The sequence below is a fragment of the Boleophthalmus pectinirostris genome, unplaced genomic scaffold, assembly GCF_026225935.1.
Source record: "Boleophthalmus pectinirostris isolate CB_2022bp ecotype Guang Dong unplaced genomic scaffold, ASM2622593v1 HiC_scaffold_21, whole genome shotgun sequence".
In the NCBI taxonomy this organism is placed as follows: domain Eukaryota; kingdom Metazoa; phylum Chordata; class Actinopteri; order Gobiiformes; family Gobiidae; genus Boleophthalmus; species Boleophthalmus pectinirostris.
This window is the reverse complement of record NW_026571175.1, coordinates 37,042,958-37,064,511: the sequence shown is the minus strand read 5'-3', so window position 1 is coordinate 37,064,511 and position 21,554 is coordinate 37,042,958. Positions and strand designations below refer to the sequence as shown.

The window sequence follows — 21,554 nt, the reverse complement described above, 5'->3', positions numbered from 1 at the left end:
CGTACGCCGCGCCGACAGTCCCCCCATGTCCCGTACGCCGCGCCGACAGTCCCCCCCCCCCGTCCGTCCCGTACGCCGCACCGACAGTCCCCCCCCGTCCGTCCCATACGCCGCGCCGACAGTCCCCCACGTCCCATACGCCGCCCAACAGTCCCCCCCGTCCCATACGCGCCGACAGTCCCCCACATCCTGTACGCCGCGCCGACAGTCCCCCCCCGTCCCATTACGCCGCGCCGACAGTCCCCCCACGTCCCGTACGCCGCACCAACAGTCCCCCCCGTCCCATACGCCGCGCCGACAGTCCCCCCACATCCTGTACGCCGCGCCGACAGTCCCCCCCCGTCCCATACGCCGCGCCGACAGTCCCCCCACGTCCCGTACGCCGCGCCGACAGTCCCCCCCGTCCCATACGCCGCGCCGACAGTCCCCCCACGTCCCGTACGCCGCGCCGACCGTCCCTCCTTCCGTACGTCGTGCTGCCTGCGGTAACAAAACCAGAACTCAACCAGAACTAAACCAGGACTAAACCAGGTCTAAAAACAGCTCTAAAACCAGGACTAAAACGGGATTTAGCCAGGACTTAACCATGCCGCCAGACCACCCACCACTCCTCCTCTCGTACGCGGCCCAATTCCTTTCGCTTCTCCGTGTTTGATAAAGTTTAAGAAAGCAAAGGTTCCCATCCTGCGGGACTTGTGGGCGGGAGCAGGACTGAAAATTACAATTCCGGATGCCTCCTGGGCACCTCCCCCAACCTGAAACTTTAAGAAAAATACAATTTCAACACAAAGTTTGAACATGAACTTGTCTGTAAACAGGAATAAGTCCATTTTTGTTGTAAAATCCTGCACTCGGCTCCACTTTTCTCATGTTGGACATTTTTCTGATGAGGGTGTCACGGTCAACAGTCAAAACGATCGTCCTTTAAGAGCGTTTGGAAAGAGACAAGTCTTCATTTGTGCTGCTCTGGTGGGAGGGGCCACGTACAGAGACGCTGGAGACGCTGCTGTGATAAACACCACACAAAATTAACACAATTTTAATAGAAAATATCATTAAAATATTTTAGTAGAAAATCAGCCGAGGGCCAGATTAAAGGTCTTGGAGGGCCGGATTCGGCCCCCGGGCCTTATGTTTGACACCTGTGGTTTACATGATCACGGAATAAATTAATTCCGTTTTAAAATCAGAATAAACCACCCACTTAACTCGGATTTAAGTTTAATTCCAAATAATCACTAGGAATCAAGTATTTACATTGTCTTTTTAAAACTGAATTAATTTTTATTCTGAATTAAATTATTAAATTAATCAGAATTAAAGCTCTCGTGTAAACAGGGCAACGGTTTTTAGAACAATCTGTACATGTTTATTCTCCTCTGTCCCTTCAGAACTTCACTGGTTTTTATTTCTCTTTAAATTCATCTCAGTTTTATCCTGAGGATCTCAAACTGTTTTTCATTCCGTTCAGATCCTCTCACAGTCCTCGTCACGCAGATCCGAGACTCTGTGTCGTCCCAAGAGTCAAAAAGACTCATTTAAATATAAATCTCCTTTGATTGGAGCGATCTTCCCTCATCGATTTGCCTCTTAACTTTTGTCCTTTTGTTTAAAAATGTTCTGATGAAACGTTCACAAAACCCGTGGAAATGTTTTTGATCATCTTTGTTTGGTTATTTTGTGACGATATTTGAACTTTGTCTCAGTTTTTGTTCAAATTTGATTTATTCTGTGTCTAACCGTCGTGTGTGTGTGTGTGTGTGTGTGTGTGTTTATATATGTTTATTGTGTTTCTGTTTTCTGTTGTTGTGACTTTCAGTCTCTGGACTGTGGACGCTTCAGGTTCTCGTTTTTTCTGCTGCTGAAAAACACATTTTATTTTCTTTAACACTGTGTTTTTAACTCTCACACACACACACACACACACACACACACACACACACACACACACACACACACACACACACACACACACACACACACACACACACACACACACACACACACACACACACACACACACACACACACACACACACACACACACAACACACACAACACACACACACACACAGAGGAGGTGGGGTTCAGAGGTCGAGCACACTTGTGTTTTGCTAACGTGCACATTTGTAGTTCATTAACCAAAGGTTCAGGTCAAATCCACAAAACACGACTTGTACTGCAGTACTGTGTACTCCCTGTACTGCAGTACTGTGTACTCCCTGTACTGCAGTACTGTGTACTCCCTGTACTGCAGTACTGTGTACTCCCTGTACTGCAGTACTGTGTACTCCCTGTACCGCAGTAGTATGTGGAGTGTGTACCGCAGTAGTATGTGGAGTGTGTACCGCAGTAGTATGTGGAGTGTGTACAGTAGTATGTGGAGTGTGTGGAGTAGTGTGGAGTGTGTACCGCAGTAGTATGTGGAGTGTGTACCGCAGTAGTGTGTGGAGTGTGTACCGCAGTAGTGTGTGGAGTGTGTACCGCAGTAGTATGTGGAGTGTGTACTGCAGTAGTATGTGGAGTGTGTACCGCAGTAGTATGTGGAGTGTGTACCGCAGTAGTATGTGGAGTGTGTACCGCAGTAGTATGTGGAGTGTGTACCGCAGTAGTATGTGGAGTGTGTACCGCAGTAGTATGTGGAGTGTGTACCGCAGTAGTATGTGGAGTGTGTACCGCAGTAGTATGTGGAGTGTGTACTGCAGTAGTATGTGGAGTGTGTACTGCAGTAGTATGTGGAGTGTGTACTGCAGTGTGTGCAGTGTGTGGAGTGTGTACCGCAGTAGTATGTGGAGTGTGTACCGCAGTAGTATGTGGAGTGTTGTACGCAGTAGTATGTGGAGTGTGTGTACCGCAGTAGTAGTGTGTGCAGTAGTGAGTGTGTACTGCAGTAGTATGTGGAGTGTGTACCGCAGTAGTATGTGGAGTGTGTACCGCAGTAGTGTGTGGAGTGTGTACCGCAGTAGTATGTGGAGTGTTGTACCGCAGTAGTATGTGGGTGGAGTGTGTACTGCAGTAGTAGTGTGTGGAGTGTGTACTGCAGTAGTAGTGTGTGGAGTGTGTACCGCAGTAGTGTGTGGAGTGTGTACCGCAGTAGTATGTGGAGTGTGTACCGCAGTAGTGTGTGGAGTGTGTACTGCAGTAGTATGTGGAGTGTGTACTGCAGTAGTATGTGGAGTGTGTACTGCAGTAGTGTGTGGAGTGTGTACTGCAGTAGTATGTGGAGTGTGTACCGCAGTAGTGTGTGGAGTGTGTACTGCAGTAGTGTGTGGAGTGTGTACTGCAGTAGTATGTGGAGTGTGTACTGCAGTAGTATGTGAGTGTGTACCGCAGTAAGAGTATGTGGAGTGGAGTGTGTACGCGCAGTAGTATGTGGAGTGTGTACCGCAGTAGTATGTGGAGTGTGTACTGCAGTAGTATGTGGAGTGTGTACTGCAGTAGTATGTGGAGTGTGTACTGCAGTAGTATGTGGAGTGTGTACTGCAGTAGTATGTGGAGTGTGTACCGCAGTAGTATGTGGAGTGTGTACTGCAGTAGTATGTGGAGTGTGTACTGCAGTAGTATGTGGAGTGTGTACTGCAGTAGTATGTGGACGATCCTTCAGTTTATAAATCACTTTTTCTGGACACAGCAGAGCACGTTTACAGTTTCTTTAAAGGCCGTATTGATACTTCACAGTGACATCAGACTGGGGGAGTTCTACATGTGTCTCTATGGTGTTATGACGTCTCCCGCACACTGTTTCACTCTTGGTTTTCTTTTATTCATAGAAGGTTTTGGTCCCTGTGACCCTCCTCAGACCCTCCTGAGGAAACGCCGCATGAATAAAACAAAACCAGGAGTGAAACAGTGAGCGGGAGACTTCATTCTACCATAGAGACACATGTAGAACACCCCCAGCGTGACGTGATGGCAGCTGTAAACTGCAGTGAGACTAAAACCACAAACTTGCCACAAATCACAAATACAGAATCCCCCCCCCCCCGGACAGAACCGGACTCTTATCACCATGGCAACGCCGCTCTCCCTCAAACAGAGCCGACGTGTCTCTGGATCACACTGGGACCAAACTGGATTTATCTGGATCTATCCTCCCAACAGACCTGGTACAGTCCAGTCCTGGTATCAATCCGGTCCTAGTACAGTCTGGTCCTGGTCCCAGTCCTCTCGAGTCCCTGGTCCTGGTAAGAGTCTAAGAGTGGTCCTGGTAAGAGTCTGGTCCTAGTATAGTCCAGTCCTGGTATTAGTGCGGTCCAGGTACAGACCGGTTCTATTATCAGTCCGGTCTTGGTACAATCCAGTCCTGGTATCAGTCCAGTCCTCGTATCAGTCTGGTCCTGTTAGAGTCCGGTCCTGGTCCCGGTCCTCTCGGGTCCCTGGTCCTGGTACAGTCCAGCCCAGGTATCAGTCCAGTCCTGGTACAGTGTGGTCCTGGTATCAGTCCAGTCCTCGTAAGAGTCTGGTCCTGGTACAGTCCGGTTCTAGTATCAGTCCGGTCCCGTTAGAGTCCGGTCCTGGTCCCAGTCCCCTCGGTCCTTGGTCCTGGTCTCTGTGGGCGGTGTGCAGACAGGATATTGGGGATTAGCGGGGAACAGGTGCATGCTGGGAAACTTCCTGTTGAGCTCGGAGGACGGCCAAAGGACAAAGAGTCAAACGAGCTCCGAGAACACCGAGTCAACTCACACCGAGTCAACTCACACCGAGTCAACTCACACCGAGTCAACTCACACCGAGTCAACTCACAACGAGTCAAGTCACACCGAGTCAACTCACACCGAGTCAAGTCACACCGAGTCCACTCACACTGAGTCCACTCACACCGAGTCCACTCACACCGAGTCAACTCACACCGAGTCCACTCACACCGGTTTTAGTACTGATTTATTTCTCATTTAGACCTGGTTTAGACCTGGTTTAGTCCTGGTTTAGTCCTGGTTTAGTCCTGGTTTAGTTCTGGTTTAGTCCTGGTTTAGTCCTGGTTTAGTCCTGGTTTAGTCCTGGTTTAGTCTGGTTTTAGTCTGGTTTAGTCTGGTTTAGTCCTGGTTTAGACCTGGTTTAGTCCTGGTTTAGTCCTGGTTTAGTTCAGGTTTAGTCCTGGTTTAGTTTTGGGAAATGAGTGGAATTACCGAAAAAAAAAAAAAAAAAAAGGGAATAGCCCAAAATGTGAAAAGAGGAAAATCCCTCTGTGTAATCCATTTATTTCAACAAAGTAACTGTAATCCAATTCCCACTCACTGAAACAGTAACTGTAACTGAATACAGTTACTCATCATTTGTACTCTGATTACTCTGGTACTTGTAATCTGTTACTCCCGACACTGTGAATTCATCTAAATCACATCCCTGCAGGGTTCGGAGCTGTTTTCTCCCGCGTCCGTTTCCGTCCGTGTAATTTTAGCGATCTGGTTTAAGCCCCTCCCCCTCGCCCTTTGACCCGCACGTACACTCGTCCATCTGTGGGGCACAGAGGCGGGTGTCGCGGCGGGTGTCGCGGCGGGTGTCGCGGCGGGTGTCGCGGCGGGTGTCGCGGCGGGTGTCGCGGCGGGTGTCCCACCTGCTGTCCCAGGCTCCGGAGTTGTCCTCTCGTCTCTTCCGCTTTGGCTGCCAGCTCCTCGGTGCTCACCTGCAGAGCTCCTGCACACAGGACACCAGGCTCAGACCAGAAGCACGGAAACATGGAATAAAAAATAAATAAATTAAATAAATAAAAATGAAAAAAAAAAAAAAAAATAAAAAATAAAATAAAAAATAAATAAATAAAATAAAAAAACAAAATAAAATAAATTTAAATAAATACAATAAAATAAATAAAAATAAAATAAATAAAATAAAAAAATAAATAAATAAAATTAAATAAAAATAAAAAAAAATAAAAATAATAAATAAAAAAATTAAATAATACAATAAAATAAATAAAATTAAAATAAATAAAATTAAATAAAAACAAATAAAAAAATTAAATAAATTAAAATTAAAAAAAAAAACAAAAAAATAAATATAAATAAATAAAATAATAAAATAAAATAATAAAATTAAATAAATAAAATTAAATAAAAACTAATTAAAAAAATTAAAATAATATAAAACAAAACAAAACTAACTCCTGTGAGGTTTAAGTCATGTTCTAATGTTCTCTCCTCACACACAGAGCTGAAGTTGTGTTTGTTTCACTCACATGTTTGAGTAACTCTTTTTTTATTCGTCTGTCTACATCTGCAACGCTCCAAACGCTCTCTTCCACCTGGTGATGTCATGCAGTGGTGGTTTCCAAGTGAACAGCTCCTTTTCCCGTTAGCTCAGTAGAGATTTACAATTCCAGGACTGAAACGATCCAAATGATTCCAGTGAAGGCGTGCGGAGTTTAAAAACACAGTGGAGCACTCCCTGTACCGCCACATGATGACATCACAAGGTGGAGCTCAGCCTAAATCTCCAGGGTTTGTGTGTAAAGTAAAACCACAAACTGATGAAGACCTGATAAAGTCCAGTCCTGGTACAGTCCGGTTCTGGTCCGGTTCTGATCCTGTCGCAATAACTGTAAAAATCAATCACCGCGGCGCTAAGAGACTCACAGCGGTGCAGATTTCCTCTCCTCTCCAAAGTCGCACCATCCGAGAGTTTTCAGCGCCGTGTTTTCCATGTAAACCTCGATTCAGAATTATTATTTCCATGTAAACTCCAAGGAGAATGTTTTAATTCAGAACTATTTAATTCAGATTTATTAATTTAGAATAAAAAAAAACATCATGTAAACGTGGCCATTTGGTGTCACTGAAATACAAATTTAGGAGCTTTAAAGAACTTCAGTGAAAAAGTGAAAGAGACTCGCTCTTTCTTCTTTTGCACAGGAGGCACAGGTTTCACATCTGCCATTTGCCCGTAACAAAAACATCATATAAACTTTTGGGTGGAAGCTTTAAAGATTCTCTGGGGAAACATGTTTAGATCACCGTGTTTCCTTTTATTGTTTGGAAAATTCTAAGTTAAACAAGATATTTTAAGTGATTTTTTTTGGAAGTTTTAGTTTCGGTTTTGATGCTCTGAGTTAGGGCTAGTCGATATGGATCAAAAAATATATCTCGATATACGATATATATCTCGATATATGTTCAAGAAAAAATAACCTCCTAAAACTGAAAACTACAAAAACAAATATCTCAAATTCCACCAGGTCTTTTTTTTTTATTGAAGTGTAAGAGGTCAGGCAGTTCATACAGGAACATTTAAGATTACAAAAAACCCTAATTACATAAATAATAATTTAACTGTAAAATAAAAGAAATAAAACATATTTCCTTCTTTTCATTCATAAATAAAACAACTCAACTCAAGCTCATCTTTGCATTAACTCTGTTCTCCAAACCAGAACCAGAACCATGAGCTCCTTTAGCAGAAGAAGCTCAGGATGTTCCTTATTTTAATAGATCCATGTTCCTCATCAGCAGTGAGGATCTGAGGTTTAATCCCACAATCCACTGCAGATAAACCCCAGCGATTCCAAACACTGTTGTACAAGTGACACTGCAGCAGATTATTCATTAAAATCTTCTGTATAAATAAACTTTACATGACTAAACTTTACAAAATATATAAAACATAACGACTCTAGAGCCACATCAGCCCGTTTGAGATAATCATGTGTTTAATGCAGTTTTGCGCACGTGTGTTTACATTTTACAGAAACGAAACTTAAGCGCATGACTCATTTGCATAAACAGCACTTCTCCTGCAGCTCAAGCTCGTTCAGCTTCTTTCGGGTTAAAGGACGAGACTCGGTGGAACATGAGGATGAGCTGCTGCTGATGGTGGTTTTGTCTGTAAATGGTGGAAAAGTTTCGTGGTGTTAGAAGCTTTTCACTGGCACCAACTTTCGGGCGTTCACGGCGACAGTGACGAGTGAAGGAGACACGAGCAACAAAATCAGGGAGGCGGAGGCGTTCGGGCGACGAGAGAGAAGAGAAACAAGCGAAGCGGCGAAATCAAAATTGAATATAAGCATTATATCGATGTATACGATATGTCAGAATTCATATCGAGTTTAAAAACTATCTCGATATATTTAAAATATCGAGATATCGCCCACCCCTACTCTGAGTGTCCCCTGCCTTTGCTCTCCAGGCTAAGACGCTCCCCCATCAGAGCGCTATCCCAACAAAACAAAACAAAAAGCTCCAAAAAGTTGATAATAACACCTCGTTTTTAAATTTACTGTTTAAGCAAACCGCCGACTCTCGTTCTTATCTTTCCAGTGTTTGTGTGTTGAGTGTTTGCAGTTGCAGTTCTGGGCGTTACCTGAAGAGGGCGCTGTGGTGCTGGGGCTGCGGGCCGAGGAGAAGGAGAAGGCCTCTGTCCCCGCGCTGTCCTCCGTCCCGTCCACGATCCTGCGGGACACACGGGATTTACGTCAGGACGGTTTCGCGCTCGGAGACGGAGATAAGATCAGAGTCCGAGAAACGTCCGGGAAGAGAATTTAAGACACGAACGAAAAACAAAGGATTTCTGGGAACAAACGGGAGCAGAGATGTTCCCGTAGACACCGAGAAACGTTCAGGCGGAATCTGACAATTTATCTGAGGTTAGAGTCAGTGTTAAAATGTAATCCCCTACAGATTACTTAAAGGGAGTAAAGTAATCTGAATACTTTGGATTATTTGATTTGCTGTAGAGAAACAAAGACGAGGAAATCTTCACGTAAAATGTTTTGTCTGATAAAAGAAAATAAACAGGCCGAGTCTTTATTTAACCAAATTAAAAATATTATTGATAGAAGACGAGGAGACACGGACCACGCGGAAGGGTTTAGTCCTGGTTTAGACCTGGTTTAGTCCTGGTTTAGACCTGGTTTAGTCCTGGTTTAGTCCTGGTTTAGTCCTGGTTTAGTCCTGGTTTAGACCTGGTTTAGTCCTGGTTTAGTCCTGGTTTAGTCCTGGTTTAGACCTGGTTTAGTCCTGGTTTAGTCCTGGTTTAGTCCTGGTTTAGTCCTGGTTTAGACCTGGTTTAGTCCTGGTTTAGTCCTGGTTTAGTCCTGGTTTAGTCTGGTTTAGACCTGGTTTAGTCCTGGTTTAGTCCTGGTTTAGTCCTGGTTTAGACCTGGTTTAGACCTGGTTTAGTCTGGTTTAGTCCTGGTTTAGTCCTGGTTTAGACCTGGTTTAGTCCTGGTTTAGTCCTGGTTTAGACCTGGTTTAGTCCTGGTTTAGTCCTGGTTTAGTCCTGGTTTAGACCTGGTTTAGACCTGGTTTTTAGTCCTGGTTTAGTCCTGGTTTAGTCCTGGTTTAGACCTGGTTTAGTCCTGGTTTAGTCCTGGTTTAGTCCTGGTTTAGTCCTGGTTTAGGCCTGGTTTAGAGTCCTGGTTTTAGTCCTGGTTTAGTCCTGGTTTAGACCTGGTTTAGTCCTGGTTTAGTCCTGGTTTAGTTTAGCCTGGTTTAGACCTGGTTTAGTCCTGGTTTAGTCCTGGTTTAGACCTGGTTTAGACCTGGTTTAGTCCTGTTTAGTCCTGGTTTAGTCCTGGTTTAGTCCTGGTTTAGACCTGGGTCCTGGTTTAGTCCTGGTTTTAGTCCTGGTTTAGACCTGGTTTAGTTTAGTCCTGGTTTAGTCCTGGTTTAGTCCTGGTTTACTGGTTTAGTCCTGGTTTAGTTTAGTCCTGGTTTAGTCCTGGTTTAGTCCTGGTCCTGGTTTAGACCTGGTTTAGTCCTGGTTTAGTCCTGGTTTAGGTCCTGGTTTACCTGGTTTAGTCCTGGTTTAGTCCTGGTTTAGTCCTGGTTTAGACCTGGTTTAGTCCTGGTTTAGTCCTGGTTTAGTCCTGGTTTAGTGTCCAACAGAGAAGAGAAAAAAAAAAAGTTTGAATGTTATTGAACAAACCTGTTGTTAATAGGATTTTTTCAAAAAGAAAAATGAACTTTTGTACTTGAATCAGACGTGTGTGACTCAAACCTCCGTTCAAACTGTTTCTCTTCCCAACGGATTTGAAAAATTAGTGAAAGGTGAAGGTGATGGACAAAACAAAATCCCGATCCTTCGTTCAACCTCGGTTACGAATTTAAAAAGTCGACGCCAAAGTGAAAGTCTCCAACTGTTCACCAAGAAACACCTTCCACTGCAAAGACCAAGACGTGATGTTTGTGTAAAACCACAAGAACAAGAAAGTGCAGCTCAGTCTGTTTGTCTTCTGCTCCTCTACATTAACAAACTGGATTTTGTTTTGTCGTCGCTCCACATATAAAACGTTCTCTGCCTCGCCTCTGATTGGCCGACCACGAGGAATACAGAGGTGATGAGGTTTATTTTTCTTTTTGTTTGTTTGTCTTTTTCCAATAATCATGTGATGTTGTCATGTGATTGATGATTGATTGTTTTTAATGGCACCTGTGGGTCCTGATGAAGACCCTCCTGCTGGTTGAAACACGTTGACGTTCCCTTTGTGACATAAAGGACTTTTAATAGATTGAATCGGTACCTCGGGTTTGTATCTCGCCCACTTTTACATTTTCCAGTAAAGACAACTTTCTGTTTAAAGAAAACTCCAGGTCTGTTTGTGCAGAGGAAAGACACTGATCAAAAGACAGTGTAATATGGACCTTTTATTTTATTTTATTTTATTTCATTTTAGTTTAGTTTAGTTTAAAATAAAATACAATAAAATAAAATAGTTTAGTTTAGTTTTTTTGTTAAATTTTTAAAATTTATGTAATAAAAAAAAAATTTAATTTTCTTTTTTATTTATTTATTTTATTATTTATTTAGTTAGTTTTATTTTAATTTTATGATTTTTTAAATTATATTTTTATTATATTTAATAATAATAATAATAATAATAATAATAATTATTATTATTATATATATATATATTATAGTTTATTTTTATTTAGTTTAGTTTAAAATAAAATACAATAAAATAAAATAGTTTAGTTTAGCTTTTTTGTTAATTTTTAAAATGTATTTAATTAATAAAAGATTATTTAATTTTCTTTTTTATTTATTTATTTTATTTTTTTATTTATTTATTTTGTTTTATTTTTATTTTTTTTATTATATGTTATTATTATTATTATTATTATTTATTTATTTATTTATTTTTGTATTTTTTATTTTTTTACTTATTTATTTATTTTGTTATTATATTTTTTTTATGTCTCTCCTTCTGCACCAGTGAGGTTCTAAAACACACACACGGAGCGTTTAACTCTCCCGGTGTAAAACCAGAGCAGATCTTTTGTTATTTGTCTTCCCTGTTCGGGTTTTTTCGTACCTGGGGCTGAGGTTGGCCGGGTCCAGCGTGCTCAGGGACGTGTCCTGGGTCCGTCGGTGGGACTTCCTGTTCTGGGCGGGTCCGGTGCCGTCCCCCTCGCCCTCGTCCTCCGCCCGCTCCACCTGCGCCTCCGTCAGGGGCGGGTAACCCTGCACCACCCGCCCGTTCCTCTTGTCCACACACTAGAGGGCGACACACACACACACACACACACACACACAAACAAAACACAAAACATAAAAACAAAACATAAAAACAAAACAAAAACAAAACACAAAAAAAAAACATCATGAGTTTGGAAATATTAAAGCTGCATTATTAAAGGGATAGTTCAGGATTTTTGACATAAATGTGTGTGTCGTCCCCGTGAGCAGCGTCGTGCATCAACACGACTCACCCCCGACAGCGTCCGGTGAACCCAGATACTGACCGTTTTCGGTGCTGATGAAAGTCGTCCGGCAAGTTGTGTGGGGACAGTATAATAAAGTGTTTTTCTTCTCAAAACAGGATGTGTTCAAAAGAGTGATACATCTGCATCACAAAACCATCGTCGCCTAAAAAGTCAGACCTCATAATCGCTTGGCACTATTTTCTCTCCGTTCGTATCACTGCGCCTGGTTCACTTTGTTTACTGCTCAGAATGTTAACGACAACATGTCTGATTACGACACCGACGATAAAGACTTTGCCTTTACCACAAAACCAAAGGGAGATCTTTATGAACCCGAATACACTGATGCTGAAATTCACCAGATGGAGTTAAAGTATCGGACCGTTGTGGTGAAGCTCTCGATTTACCTGGTCAGTCTTCGTTCCTACTCTCACCTCTGGTCATGAGCTCTGGGTAGTGACTGAAAGGACGAGATCACGGATACAAGCGCTCGAAATGAGTTTCCTCCGCAGGGTGTCTGGGCGTCTCCCTTAGAGACAGGGTGAGGAGCTCAGTCACACGGGAGGAGCTCGGAGTAGAGCCGCTGCTCCTCCACGTCGAGAGGAGCCAGTTGAGGCTCGGGCATCTGGGCGCCTCCCTCAGGAGGTGTTCCGGGCATGTCCCACCGGGAGGAGGCCCCGGGGAAGACCCAGGACACACTGGAGGGACTATGTCTCTCGTCTGGCCTGGGAACACCTCGGGGTCCCCCCGGAGGAGCTGGAGTCTGGGGTGAAGGAAGTCTGGGAGTCCCTGCTTAGGCTGCTGCCCCCGTGACCCGACCCCAGATAAGCGGACGAAAATGGATGGATGGAGTTAGAACGAGCAGAGAGAGAAGAGAGACAGAGAAGTGGAACAAGTTGAAGCTGGAGCCGTGAGAGACCGAGTGAGCGACAATCACCATCACGTCATTTATAAACTCGTCTACAGCGAACATAGAGTCGACACTGTGACTGAAGCATGGACGACTAATAGAAACATGAATCATCCACACGTCCACGTCGCTGCTGCCAACAGTGTACGAGACATTTACAATAGTAATAACAGTCGACTTATAAAGTTATGTTTTGTAGAAGCTTCACTGCTGATGTGACACTGAGTGATTTGCTGCTGATTCTTGAGTCTGTTCTCTTGTAAACATCGTGGCACTTCTTCGTTCTTATCTGGTTTGGTTTCCACGTTGAAGCCAAAAGGCAAGAAGCCAAAGTTTCCTCAGCGCAAAGTCCCTGACAGGAAAACGGTGAAATGTGCGTGGAGATTCAGACAGATTTTTGTTGTTACAGCCTGGATAATCAAGAGTTTTTTTTAGATATATTCTTATGTATCTTATACAAGTTTATATACTTATGTCTCTAGTTTTCACGTTCGCTCTCTCGCGTCTCTCGTAAACACTGCCAAACAACTGAAGAAAGTGATGGATTCGTGCGCAGCCGCCAGGTGGCAGCCCCGCGCAGTGATACGAACGGAGAGGAAATAGTGCCGAGCGATAATGAGGTCTGACTTTTTAGGCGACGATGGTTTTGTGATGCAAATGTATCACTCTTTTGAACACAGATTGTTTTGAGAAGAAAACGCTTTATTATACAGTCCCCAGTGAACTTGACGGACGACTTTTATCAGCACCGAAAACAGCCAGGATCTCGACTCACCGGACGCTGTCGGGGGTGAGTCAGTGTTGATGCACGACGCTGCTCACGGGGACGACACACAGATTTATGTCAAAAATCCCTTCAAGTTTACGACACAGATTTGGAGACAGTGAGTTTTCAACTCAAGACGATGCACAGGGAGTCCCAAAAACTTTGAGATCATTTCGCAAGCCAAAAATTTGGGGAAATTCTTGCTGAAATAACCTCAAATTTTCACAGAATGTTTAGAAATAGATCAAGATTTTCTACAGAATGTTGTAAAGAGGAAGTATGACACTGTAACGCCCCACTGTGCAAAGAAACACTGAAACGACGTCTTTTTAGAGTCACTTTTGTTCGTCCAACCTCGGACGGCGACATCAGTTGACGCGGTTTTTCCAACATCGTACGAACATCGGTACCGACGTTTGTTTTTTCTGTAGTGATGCAGAAAATAGGAGCCACTGTCTGTGTGAAAGTTCATGTTACTCTGAGAATCTGACGCTCAAATAATCAGGTTTTATTTCGAGAGCGAGATTCAAACCTCCAACTCATGGGCCCCATAGAATTAGAATCATTTTTGTATGAGGTAATAATAATAAAAATAATAATAATAATAATTTCCTACAAACGGCATAAATGTGTGTGTCAGTTTTTGTTCATTCGTTTTTCAAAATAAAACCAAAAAGAAGAAAATTAAAGAACAACTATTTTCTTTATTATTTATCTCTAAAACCAAAATAAAAAAAACAGATAATGATTCATCCAGGACTAAAGCAGGACTAAACCAGGTCTAAATCAGGTCTAAATCAGGTCTAATCCAGGACTAAACCAGGACTAAACCAAGACTAAACCAAGATTAAACCAGGACCAAACCAGGACTAAACCAGGTCCAGATTAAACCACGAGAGCCAAAACCAGACTTTGTTTAATCAACTGCAAAAACTAAAATCTTGTTTTTAAAAGAGAAAATGACTTGAGTAAGAACATTTTAAATTGATGTGAGAACATTTCACATGAACGATATATCGACAGAGCTGCCCACGATATCGATACTGTGCCACCAAACTTAGTATCTCGATATATCGACATTTTAATATTTTTGCAGATCCCTGATGCTCCAGGTTTACTCCGTCTGACTCACCTCTGACCTTCGACCCTTAGACTCAGACTCTGCTGAACCTCCTCCGTGAGATCTAGACCCAGACCAGGACTAACATGTAGCGCATCCCCCATAACGGAGCGTGTGTTTATAATGAGGGCCCAAGCGGACGAGCGCGCGGGGGCCCCTCTCTCGCCTATCAATCACGGCGAGGGGCCCGCGATGACCCCGGGATCGATCGGCCCCGGGGGACCCCTGATCGTGTTTGTAACGGACGAGCGCGGCCACATGCGGAGAGAGACCGAGGCAGCCGATTGGTCGAGACATTTAATGACTTTAACGACAGGAAACGGTCAATTTCCCGTCCGACGCAATATGAAAATAACCGTGTCAGTGTTATGAAAGAGCGAGGACGAGGAAGAAGAGGAGGGGACGGGGGGGACGAGGACAGTGAGGACAGGAGGAGGAGGTGGATCAGGTCAGGACTGGGACCGGACCAGAGGAGATACGAGATCTGGACTCAAGATAGTCCACAAACACCAGGGGCTCACACGCTTAACTGTCGTCTCATCGGCGTAAAATACAGAGTCCTGCACGGGTCCATTTTTGGAGACCCGCACCCGCCCGGACCCGTAAATGTTCCAGCCGTTACCCGCCCGGACCCGTAAACGTAAACCACACTCAAATAAAATCATTTTAACTGACGCGTCCATCAGAATACAAACAAAACTTTACGACGTCAAGAAATACAATCACGAAATGAAACGAAGGTAAGTAAAAGGTTCACTGAGACTGTTCCCTTCACTTCACGTTCACCTCGGCGCCCAAATCTCCATTATAACTTCTCCTTCTCCTCCACATTTCTCTCACAGCTCCTGTTTTCAGACTTATTTACCCGAGCGCCGTTACTCTGCAGATAAATGAGGTGTGAAATCGATGGAGTGACTTGTTTGAAACGATGGACGTCTGCAGATTTTATACAAATCTGGCCCAGTTTTGTCTAGTTTTGTCATTTTGTGAAGGTTATAATTTTACTTCCGGGTTGGACTCAGAGGTGCAGTATGTTCAAATGACACAAGAGTTATTAACATTTTGTGTAAGTCACTCCCCCTTCAGAGCGTGAAGCTCCTGCACATCACATCAGCTTTGTCCAGTTGTTGTGTACAGTTTTGTGTCATGTTTTTGTAGATTTAAGGAGAGTAAATGCTGCTGAAAAACTGTGATGAGAGTTTGAACAGGGCCCAGGAGAGATCTCTAGATTACTCAAACATGCATGGACGACTCTAAAGGGCCGTTCACACCAGAGCGTCAAAGCGTCCAGTTTCTATGTAAAGTCGATGTGTGGCATGTCTTGAGCGTTTTAGCATCAGAGCTCTAGATGCGCGTCCAAGGCGTCAGCGTCAAGAAGTTGAAAATCCTGAACTTTTCGTGTCAGACGAGCCGCGTCGACCAATCAGGGACGAGTATAAAGAGACACAGCGACATTATTATCAAGAAGAAAAACCCCAGAACCACAAACATGAGTGGAGCATGAATATATACGCCACAATCACCGAGCCGATTGCGAGGACTACACCAGGACCGGACCAGGACTAAACCAGGACTAGACCGGGACTAAACCAGGACTGAGCCAGTGTCATTAGTGGAGTATAAATATAAACTCGCTCCAGTCGTCGAGTTCGATCTCCTCCACCGTTTTATGTCATAAAAACACAAAAGTCTCTCAGTCTGGTCTGACATCGTTTCAGGAAAAGATCTGGACCGAGCTCTTGTTTCCAGAGCAACGGACGCGCATCAAGTATTTTTCTCCCGTTCGTCCACGGCGTCAAAGACACGAGCGTCAGGGGCGTCTAAACTCAAATGCAAAGGCTCCAAATAGAGACGTCAAGGCGTTTTTTGATGCTTTGGTGTGAACGACCCTTAAAACCTCTTCAGGCAGGTTTTTGATGAACTTTAGAACATGGCGGAAAGCTCCAAAAAGTCGATTTATGAAGCTGCTGGAGAATACGACACACTTTACACACACATTTACACACACACATTTACACACACATTTACACACAGAAAATGTAGCCCCTCCCCTCGCCCTCTTTACCTGAGAGTCCAGCGCCGTGGTGGACAGTCGGGGTTTGACCTGGAGGACAGAAACAATGTTAGACCACAGAGACTCACCACACGTGTCCTCTCACTGGACACGTTAACAAGTTAGTTTTGTGTTAACTAAGTAATTCATTAACACCGACATTTTTTTTAACACCGTTAAGTTTTAATTTTTTTTTTATTGTAAATGTCTGTTGTTCACTGGCTTTTATTTTGAAAAAGTCCACCGCCAGTGTTTCTTTAAGTTTGATGTCTTTTCTTTACACTTTTTCACTTTTTTCTGACCACGTGAGATGCAACGTGTCTGAGACTCTGCGAGACGTGGGCTCGGCTGCAGGTTAAGGCTCTGGCTCTGGCCCGTCCGTGGCTGGTCTGGCCGTTGGCTCTGAGCTTCTACGGCTCCTAACTCCTTCTTTTTCTTCCAGACGTCCCTGAGGCGTCCAAAGAGAGGAGTCCAGAGCGGTTTTCGTCACTGCGGCCTCTCTTACATAATGCTCTTACAGGGTATTCGTAAAGGTCTGGAAGACGTTGATCATGCCCAAAACTCCATGAAATCTGATTGGCTCAGACAACTGTCAATCTCAAACTTCGTTCCAGCCGCCAAAGGTCCTGCAAGTGTTTGTTTAGTTCAGTTCAGGTGTTTGTTTAGTTCAGTGCTGCAGGTGTTTGTTTAGTTCAGTGTTGCAGGTGTTTGTTTAGTTCAGTTCCTGCAGGTGTTTGTTTAGTTCAGTGCTGCAGGTGTTTGTTTAGTTCAGTTGCAGGTGTTTGTTTAGTTCAGTGCTGCAGGTGTTTGTTTAGTTCAGTGTTGCAGGTGTTTGTTTAGTTCAGTTCCTGCAGGTGTTTGTTTAGTTCAGTGTTGCAGGTGTTTGTTTAGTTCAGTGCTGCAGGTGTTTGTTTAGTTCAGTGCTGCAGGTGTTTGTTTAGTTCAGTTCCTGCAGGTGTTTGTTTAGTTCAGTTCCTGCAGGTGTTTGTTTAGTTCAGTGCTGCAGGTGTTTGTTTAGTTCAGTTCAGGTGTTTGTTTAGTTCAGTTCCTGCAGGTGTTTGTTTAGTTCAGTGCAGGTGTTTGTTTAGTTCAGTGTTGCAGGTGTTTGTTTAGTTCAGTTCCTGCAGGTGTTTGTTTTAGTTCAGTTCCTGCAGGTGTTTTGTTTAGTTCAGTGCTGCAGGTGTTTGTTTAGTTCAGTTCCTGCAGGTGTTTGTTTAGTTCAGTTCCTGCAGGTGTTTGTTTAGTTCAGTTCCTGCAGGTGTTTGTTTAGTTCAGTTCCTGCAGGTGTTTGTTTAGTTCAGTTCCTGCAGGTGTTTGTTTAGTTCAGTGCTGCAGGTGTTTGTTTAGTTCAGTTCCTGCAGGTGTTTGTTTAGTTCAGTTCCTCAGGTGTTTTGTTTAGTTCAGTTTGCAGGTGTTTGTTTAGTTCAGTTCCTGCAGGTGTTTGTTTAGTTCAGTTCCTGCAGGTGTTTGTTTAGTTCAGTTCCTGCAGGTGTTTGTTTAGTTCAGTTCCTGCAGGTGTTTGTTTAGTTCAGTTCCTGCAGGTGTTTGTTTAGTTCAGCCTGCAGGTGTTTGTTTAGTTCAGTTCCTGCAGGTGTTTGTTTAGTTCAGTGTTGCAGGTGTTTGTTTAGTTCAGTTCCTGCAGGTGTTTGTTTAGTTCAGTTCCTGCAGGTGTTTGTTTAGTTCAGTTCCTGCAGGTGTTTGTTTAGTTCAGTGTTGCAGGTGTTTGTTTAGTTCAGTTCCTGCAGGTGTTTGTTTAGTTCAGTGTTGCAGGTGTTTGTTTAGTTCAGTGCTGCAGGTGTTTGTTTAGTTCAGTTCCTGCAGGTGTTTGTTTAGTTCAGTTCCTGCAGGTGTTTGTTTAGTTCAGTGTTGCAGGTGTTTGTTTAGTTCAGTTCCTGCAGGTGTTTGTTTAGTTTCAGTTCCTGCAGGTGTTTGTTTTAGTTCAGTGTTGCAGGTGTTTGTTTAGTTCAGTTCCTGCAGGTGTTTGTTTAGTTCAGTTCCTGCAGGTGTTTGTTTAGTTCAGTGTTGCAGGTGTTTGTTTAGTTCAGTTCCTGCAGGTGTTTGTTTAGTTCAGTTCCTGCAGGTGTTTGTTTAGTTCAGTGTTGCAGGTGTTTGTTTAGTTCAGTTCCTGCAGGTGTTTGTTTAGTTCAGTTCCTGCAGGTGTTTGTTTAGTTCAGTGCTGCAGGTGTTTGTTTAGTTCAGTTCCTGCAGGTGTTTGTTTAGTTCAGTGTTGCAGGTGTTTGTTTAGTTCAGTGTTGCAGGTGTTTGTTTAGTTCAGTGTTGCAGGTGTTTGTTTAGTTCAGTGCTGCAGGTGTTTGTTTAGTTCAGTTCCTGCAGGTGTTTGTTTAGTTCAGTGTTGCAGGTGTTTGTTTAGTTCAGTTCCTGCAGGTGTTTGTTTAGTTCAGTGTTGCAGGTGTTTGTTTAGTTCAGTTCCTGCAGGTGTTTGTTTAGTTCAGTCCTGCAGGTGTTTGTTTAGTTCAGTGCTGCAGGTGTTTGTTTAGTTCAGTTCCTGCAGGTGTTTGTTTAGTTCAGTGTTGCAGGTGTTTGTTTAGTTCAGTGTTGCAGGTGTTTGTTTAGTTCAGTGCTGCAGGTGTTTGTTTAGTTCAGTTCCTGCAGGTGTTTGTTTAGTTCAGTGTTGCAGGTGTTTGTTTAGTTCAGTGCTGCAGGTGTTTGTTTAGTTCAGTTCTTGCAGGTGTTTGTTTAGTTCAGTGTTGCAGGTGTTTGTTTAGTTCAGTGTTGCAGGTGTTTGTTTAGTTCAGTGTTGCAGGTGTTTGTTTAGTTCAGTGTTGCAGGTGTTTGTTTAGTTCAGTGCTGCAGGTGTTTGTTTAGTTCAGTTCCTGCAGGTGTTTGTTTAGTTCAGTTCCTGCAGGTGTTTGTTTAGTTCAGTGTTGCAGGTGTTTGTTTAGTTCAGTTCCTGCAGGTGTTTGTTTAGTTCAGTGTTGCAGGTGTTTGTTTAGTTCAGTTCCTGCAGGTGTTTGTTTAGTTCAGCGCTGCAGGGGGAGTCACTGATTTACCCGATACCACTGGAGGAAAAACTGTGATTGGTCCATTTCCATTTCATTATATTAACCCTTTGTTTCCCAAGAAATATCAGTCCAAGTTTAAAACACTGAATAAAAAAATTATAATAATAGAACAAAAATTCATTCAATATTTTTTCTTGATCCTTCAGAAAACCTTGAAGACTCTGAGGGTTCAACTCTGAAAGAAATGTTCTGTTTGCACAACAAATGTTTTCATTTACATTTCTAATAAAAGTCACTATACTTTTTAATTCATTAATTGGTTTTGAGTATAACATGTGATTAATCATGATTAATCACTCGAACTCATGCGATTAATGTTTTTTATTTTTGCCCAGCCCTAATAATAATATATGTTCGACTATTGCAGGTTATTTTTAGAACATATGCCTCATGATAAACGAGGGACGACTGTAATCGACGTGTGTTTGTTTGAGTTCTCACTTATTTTCGATGAGCAGATGTGACACACTGCAGGACGTCCACCGCAGAATAGTTCATTGTTCTGGAGCACCGTGTGAAAGGGGAAAGCTGTGGAGTTTGTATGTTTATGTGAGCGGCGGTGATTGGTCCAGAGGGACGAGCCGTGATTGGTCATTAAAAGCGATTATGTTCAGAATCAATGACATACTTAAGGTTATGGTTAAAGGTCCTGGATTACGCACATGCCCCTAGAAGTGTGTGCTGTAGTATTGAATTACTCCTACTGCTCGTGTGTGTGTGTGTGTGTGTGTAGATGTGGAGCTCATACACACACACACACACACACACAGGTCTCTGGCCTCTCTCTGTGACCGTCTCATTATCTTCCTCCTGCAGATGTTCAGCTCTGATGGGCCTGAGCGCCGCTGATGGAGGTCGATACAGAGCGCGGATCACACACTCATTAAGTTTATTCACCAACACCGCAGTGTTACTGTACTTTTGTGTACACCAATATATATGTAATACTTTTGTGTACACCAATATATATGTAATACTTTTGTACATGAATATATGTAATACTTTTGTACTTAAATATATGTGTTATACTTTTGTGTACATGTACATGTATAATACTTTTGTGTACTTGAATACATGTTATACTTTTGTGTACACGAATATATGTGTAATAATTTTGTGTACGTGAATATGTTATACTTTTGTGTACTTGAATATATGTGTTATACTTTTGTGTACATGAATATATATGTTATACGTTTGTGTACATGTACATGTGTTATACTTTTATGTACTTGAATATATGTGTTATACTTTTGTACACTGATGTATGTGTTGTGTATATTTTTATACATAGATATAAGTCTGTGCAATTCAGTGAATTTTGTTCGCGATTTCGATTTGTATTTCAAATGATTTCCAAACTCATATAATCGAGTTGAAGCTTAGCAAAGTTTATTTTATTTTATTTTTTTTATAGACTGTAGAAGAGGTGAATATATAGTTTATTTTGGACTCATTTATATTTTTTGTGCCTTATTTCATGTTCAAATTGTATTTTGTTCATTTTATGTTTTATACGTCACAAAACTGCTCTAACGTTCAGATTTGAAGCCGATATTTCAGACAATTTTCAGTTTGTTACTGATAATTTACACAAAACTTCCCAAGTGTTTTTTTTTTTTGTTTTTTAGAGAGAGAAAAGTGCTGAATAAATTCATCGTGAAACTAAATCGTGATGATTTTTTTCCATAATCGAGCAGCTCTACATGGGCGTATTTGTTGTACTTTTATACATGAACAAAATGTTTCACTGCTGATTTGTTAGAAAAAAAAGTAAAAGAACAAATTTCCCGGAGCTCAGAGGAAATTAAGATTCTGGATCAGCAGCGCGTGAAGGTGAGTGTGTGTGAGCATTTCTCCCTCCTGTCCCCGGGCTCACCTGTGTCTCCTGTCCCTCCCTCTGGTCTCACCTGTGTCTCCTCCCTCTGGTCTCACCTGTGTCTCCTGTCCCTCCCTCTGGTCTCACCTGTGTCTCCTCCCTCTGGTCTCACCTGTGTCTCCTCCCTCTGGTCTCACCTGTGTCTCCTCCCTCTGGTCTCACCTGTG

General features: G+C 42.9%; 1 protein-coding gene across 1 annotated transcript in view; it reads right to left on the bottom strand.

Annotated features, from left to right (window-relative positions):
- The window catches only part of kcnh8 (potassium voltage-gated channel, subfamily H (eag-related), member 8), a 191,791-nt gene that overhangs the window by 24,766 nt on the left and 145,471 nt on the right, over positions 1 to 21,554 (bottom strand). The window contains 4 exon segments of the mRNA XM_055157118.1: positions 5,555 to 5,631; positions 8,278 to 8,381; positions 11,246 to 11,427; positions 16,498 to 16,536. Coding sequence (XP_055013093.1) covers positions 5,555 to 5,631; positions 8,278 to 8,381; positions 11,246 to 11,427; positions 16,498 to 16,536 — 402 coding nt within the window.